Here is a 6,000-nt window from a genome sequence, read left to right as displayed (position 1 = left end):
CGCACAGTTCTTTCTCTTGCGGCAGATTGCTGCGGGGGGGTTGGGGGACCTGCAGGTATGCTCCAATCCTGGCAGCACAACAGAGGGCCACGGCTGGGGCGAAGACATGCAGGGCCTACCCACACTCTGCATCGGTGTCCTGCCGCTCCTCCTCCCTTCTCCCTCCTCTCCCCATCCACCAAGAGGGAGACAAACACCACGGAGGGGCAGGGATGGGGCAGAGGTATTACAGGGCTGTTCGTTCTCATCGCCATTGTTGTGGAGCCGGCAGCTGTCACGCGGCCGGCCTCACTGGTGATGTTGCAGGGCAGGGCACAGCCTGGGTGCCTGAGCACCACGGATGCCTGGAGCATCCAGGATGGTGGGTGCCTGGGCTGGACCCAGGGCATCAGGCTGGTCTGGTGGTCACACAGCATGGGGTCTGCAGGCCAGGGCCGCAGCACCGTGATCACACGGTGTAGGCCTGCAGGCTCACAATGAGAGACGGACACAGAAGTTCCATGGTTGTAGTCTGCAGCCGTTCTGCTGCAAGTGCCTGCACAGGCTCCTTTTATTAGCTTGGTCCATGACCCAGTCATGGCCCATCTTCAAGGGGCAATACACATGGGAAGGACACATGCCCTTAAAGGGTCAATACACATGGGAGGGTCATACATAACACCTGGGTCATGAATAAGCTTCGGCAATGTGGCTATGGGGATTTTGTTTTCTGCTAAATGTACTTCTTTATTATTATGCACGTTTTATTTTAAGCTGAATGTTCTTTTGCCAGTAATAAACTTTGCAAACTGGGTTAGTCTTCTGAGTCGTAATTGTATGCGAGCTACTTCGTACACCCCCATGGGTGAATCCATGGTGAGGCCCAAAGAGATTTGGCATTGCATTTTTTTCTGCTCAATGACTGCTGTGGGCAAAAAACACGGCCAGATTTTTTTTATCTTTGTGGTGTAGCTATGTGTGAAGTTAGAATCGTTGCAAGATGGCGCCAGTGGACAGAAACCGTTTTTTCTCCCCCAGTGAGAATTAAGTGTCTGTGTCCACATTGCCATGGTTCAGAACCTGCGTGCAGAGTGGCATGGCCTAGTGCTGGCAGCTGTGAATAGCGTGACATATGCCCCGTGCATGTGTTGACCACTATTTCCTCTGTTTTGTTACATGGGGGTTCCACATCCTGCCTCTTCTCTTCAAGGTTGTAGCCTGTTCTTCTGTGCAGCCCACACTGACCCAGACACGAGGCTGCGATGGCTTTGCTATATCTCTGTCTCCTCTTCTCTGCAGCCTTCGGTGAGTAGAGTTCAGTATGGACCTGTCTTGGGGAGCAAATATCACCCTGATGCGATTGATGGACTGGGATAAATCTTCAGCAGTAGTGTGTACTATGTCAACAGTTCAAGACAGTGGAGACTGGAATTGAAACCCCTGTTTTTACCTGTAGCCCAGGAATGGCAGAGCCGGGGCCAGTCCTGCTGGTTCATTGGCTGAGTCTTGTTAATTTGAGGAATAGTTATGCTAATTCGACAGGATGTGGGCTCCGGTGGTAGTTCTACTGTTTCTATGTCAGGTGGCTGACGGTGTTGGTGCTAAGCCTTCTGTCCCTGTGACTTGGAGGTGTGGGAACTTGCTATAGTTCTTCCACCTCTACAGCTGATAGCTGTGTGGTCTGGTCTTAGGTCATCCCTTGCCATGGTTCTGCGTGCAGGTGGGCAATCTCCGTCTATGCCTTAGGGGCTGGGTGCAAGTGGTTGTTCTGATACTAGGGCTGTGAATTGTGGGTTCCAGTGCTAGTTTGTTTTCTATAGATGATGGTTGTGCCATCTGGTGTTAGGTCATCCCTTTCTATGGTTCTGGGTGCTGGTGGTCAATCTCTGTCTATGCCTAAGGGTCTAGTGCAAGTGGGAGATCTGATAGGGCTGTGAATTGTGGGTTCCAGTGCTAGTTTGTTTTCTATAGATGATGGCTGTGTGGTCTGGTGTTAGGTCATCCCTTGCCATGGTTCTGGGTGTTGGTGGTCAGTCTCTGTATATGCCTTAGGATGTGGGTGCAAGTGGTAGTTCTGATACTAGGGCTGTGAATTGTGGGTTCCAGTGCTAGTTTGTTTTCTATAGATGATGGCTGTGTGGTCTGGTGTTAGGTCATCCCTTGCCATGGTTCTGGGTGTTGGTGGTCAGTCTCTGTATATGCCTTAGGATGTGGGTGCAAGTGGTAGTTCTGATACTAGGGCTGTGAATTGTGGGTTCCAGTGCTAGTTTGTTTTCTATAGATGATGGCTGTGTGGTCTGGTGTTAGGTCATCCCTTGCCATGGTTCTGGGTGTTGGTGGTCAGTCTCTGTATATGCCTTAGGATGTGGGTGCAAGTGGTAGTTCTTATACTAGGGCTGTGAATTGTGGGTTCCAGTGCTAGTTTGTTTTCTATAGATGATGGCTGTGTGGTCTGGTGTTAGGTCATCCCTTGCCATGGTTCTGGGTGTTGGTGGTCAGTCTCTGTATATGCCTTAGGATGTGGGTGCAAGTGGTAGTTCTGATACTAGGGCTGTGAATTGTGGGTTCCAGTGCTAGTTTGTTTTCTATAAATGATGGCTGTGTGGTCTGGTGTTAGGTCATCCCTTGCCATGGTTCTGGGTGTTGGTGGTCAGTCTCTGTATATGCCTTAGGATGTGGGTGCAAGTGGTAGTTCTGATACTAGGGCTGTGAATTGTGGGTTCCAGTGCTAGTTTGTTTTCTATAGATGATGGCTGTGTGGTCTGGTGTTAGGTCATCCCTTGCCATGGTTCTGGGTGTTGGTGGTCAGTCTCTGTATATGCCTTAGGGTGTGGGTGCAAGTGGTAGTTCTGATACTAGGGCTGTGAATTGTGGGTTCCAGTGCTAGTTTGTTTTCTATAGATGATGGCTGTGTGGTCTGGTGTTAGGTCATCCCTTGCCATGGTTCTGGGTGTTGGTGGTCAGTCTCTGTATATGCCTTAGGGTGTGGGTTCAAGTGGGAGATCTGATACTAGGGCTGTGAATTGTGGGTTCCAGTGCTAGTTTGTTTTCTATAGATGATGGCTGTGTCATCTGGTGTTAGGTCATCCCCTTCAAATAAGCAGCGGATAAGAAAGAACAAAAAAAGGACCCAGCAGCATCAGCACAGCCCCAAAAGTGTGAAAAACTGACACCGCAGTGGAACAAGGCAGCTGCCGGTGCACTCAGAAGTGCGCCGCAGTAAAGGTAAGTGAGGGGGATGCGGGCTGGAGGATTGCAGGCCGGGGCATATTTGGGCAAAAGTGATCTATCTGATCAATGCGCTGTGCCGTAATTGGAGTCGACATTTTCATCAGCGGAATTACAGACGGCGCAGGATCACATAGATTCCTCGTCTGCAAGGTCTTTCTGTGCTATTCTTTTGACCTACGTCTTAACAGTGAGTAACTTTGATACCTCGCTGTGTTGGTGCATTTGACCTACCTGCTAACACTGATTGACTCTGATACCTCACTGTGTAGGTGCATTTGTCCTACTTTCTAACACTTATTGACTTTGCTACCTCGCTGTGTTGTGCATTTGACCTACCTGCTAACACTGATTGACTTTGCTACCTCGACCCAGCTACTGTATTACCTACCTGTACTTGCATTGCTGATGTAGCCCCTGATCCTCGAGGCGAGGCTTTCCAGGTTGCAGCCATTCATGCCTGCTTGCTATAAATGCATGTTTGGTTTTTCCTGCACTTATTATCTTGTTTTGCATTTCTTAACTCTCACCTTCCCCTCCTGCACTTCCTTTGCTCCCACTCTGCCTCTTTCATGTATAGCATGTTTCAATCATCTCACGACCTAGTCAGAATGTGTCTGTTTGTAGCCTTTCCCTCTACTCCTTCTGCACTTCCCCTCCTCCCTCGCACTCTTGCTACACCACTTGCATGTTCCGAATGTTTCAAGACCTTTTAAGAACGTTTTTGCTTTTCTTTTATACCTTCGTCCTCATCCCTCCCTCCCTTGTCTTGATGCGCCTTGAAACACAATTTTTCCGTATAGTGCGCATTACAAATTAGCAATAAATAAATAAATACAAGCATAACAGAGATTTTTTAGGATATGCATCTTGGAATGTGAATGGATTAAAATGTCCAGTCAAAAGGGAAAAGGCGCTTACACCCCTTAAGAAAATGGAGGTAGATGTTGCATTATTGCAGAAAACACACGTCACTCATGATAATGCTCAGAGATTGGTTAGAGGCTGGGTGGGTCAGGTGTTTGGGGGTGGCCATATTATTTCAGAAGAATTTGCCGTTTACGGTGTTGAACCATTATGTAGATAGAGACGGGAGGATAGTGTCGGTCAACATCTGGATACAGAACACTTAGGTGACCATTTGTAGCGTCTATGCCCCGGCCTTTGGAGATGGTTCTTATTTCTTTATGCTACCTCAATATCTGCAAGACCGTTCTGGAAGGGATATCCTTCTAGGGGGGGATTTTAATGAGGAGAGGGACCCGTTATTGGATAGGAGCAATACTGCACCTCATTTGACGAGAAGTAGGACTAGACAGGCTCTAGATGAGCTGGTTTCAGAGTGTGATTTGTCAGATGTGTGGAGCCTGGATCATCCTACAGAACAGGATCACCGCTTCCGATCAGGGGCCAATAATGTGCACTCACGTATTGACTACATACTCCCCTCCGGAAGAATGACCCTGAATCTCTTCAAGAGTGAAAATGGGGCGTTACACATCTCAGATCATGCTCAGGTACTGGTGAATCTGTCTTTAGACTATGTATGTACTGGAAAAATCAAGCAATTGGAGAATGAATACATTGATTCTGAGAGATAGGGAGACTGTGGACTTCCTGAATAGGGAGGCAGAATCATTTATAGAAATGAACAGGAACGGGCAAGTGAATGATCAGGTAGTCTGGGACACCTTCCAAGTGTCATATGAGAGGCCTAGCAATAGGGGTTTCGAGCAAGAGAAAGAAGGAGAAAGAAAGTGAGATGAAACAATTGGGTGAAGCATTTAAGGAGCTAGAGAGTAGATTTCATAAAGACCCAGGTGTGGATGTCGGGAAGGAGCTTGAGAAGAAAATACTAGAGCGCAATAAACTCTGGACTGAAAAGGCAGAACATGCATTGTTCATGACAAAATGCACTTATTATGAAGATGGAGAGAAGTTTAGCAGACTTCTGGCTTGCTGCCTGCGTAAGAGGGAAAGCGAGAATATCATCAGGGCAATAGACTTGGGTGGCAGTTTGAGAACATCTAGGCCTGAGGATATCATTAAAGTCTTTAGGCAAAAACAAAGAGGTGATGGCTGGAAGGTTTAGAATGAATCCTAACCACTGGCATTGCTCTGGGCAACCCTCCAGACCACGTGCCTGCCAAGCCATTACAGAAGGGAAAAGACTATATGCAAATCAGGCTTGGCCCCACCCCAAAAGGGGCAGTCCAGCACGTACTGCTAGGTCACATCCCTTCTGCACGAGACCACAAGCATCCCCAAACATGTTTCGCCCTTGTTGGGGCTCATCAGTGAGGAGTAGCTTGGGTCTCTAAGCCAAAAGTCTTTAGGGACTTTTACAAGGACCTCTATGTTACTGAAGAACTCTAAGACATGACTCATTGGTTGGAAATCCCGAGGGCAAGTATTGAAGAAACTGAATTGCTGGGTGGTGAAGTTTCAATAGAGGGTTTAAAGAGGGCAGTCCACAGATTAAATACCGGGACGACCCCGGGCCTATATGGCCTCCCGGGAGAATTCTGCAAGTAGATGCCGGATAGTGCCTATTTGTTAATTTTGGACATGTATAAATCATCCCTTAGATCGGGTCTTCTTCCTGAAACTACTCGTCATGCGCATATATCGGTTTTGCTGAAGAAAGACAAGGGCCCTTATTTACCAGTCAAGTATAAACCTATTAGCTTAATAAATACAGGTGATAAGATTCTGCTCAAGGTGTTAAACTGACACCTGGAGAAGACCCTTCCGAGGTTGATCAACCATAACCAAACTGGCTTTGTGAAGGGG

The 6,000-nt window shown here is 47.8% G+C and overlaps 1 protein-coding gene across 2 annotated transcripts in view; it reads left to right on the top strand.

Annotated features, from left to right (window-relative positions):
- Window positions 1–1,225: 1,225 nt before the first annotated feature.
- Window positions 1,226–6,000, top strand: part of LOC138525658 (uncharacterized) — a 338,509-nt gene continuing 333,734 nt past the window's right edge. For both annotated transcript variants that reach the window (XM_069635722.1, XM_069635721.1), the window contains exon 1: window positions 1,226–1,284. In XM_069635722.1, coding sequence (XP_069491823.1) covers window positions 1,242–1,284 — 43 coding nt within the window. In that variant the 5' untranslated portion in view covers window positions 1,226–1,241. The remainder of the gene's footprint in view (window positions 1,285–6,000) is intronic.

The sequence above is a fragment of the Ambystoma mexicanum genome, chromosome 7p (assembly GCF_040938575.1).
Source record: "Ambystoma mexicanum isolate Mex_15411 chromosome 7p, UKY_AmexF1_1, whole genome shotgun sequence".
NCBI lineage: Eukaryota > Metazoa > Chordata > Amphibia > Caudata > Ambystomatidae > Ambystoma > Ambystoma mexicanum.
This window is presented reverse-complemented; position numbering and strand designations above follow the sequence as displayed.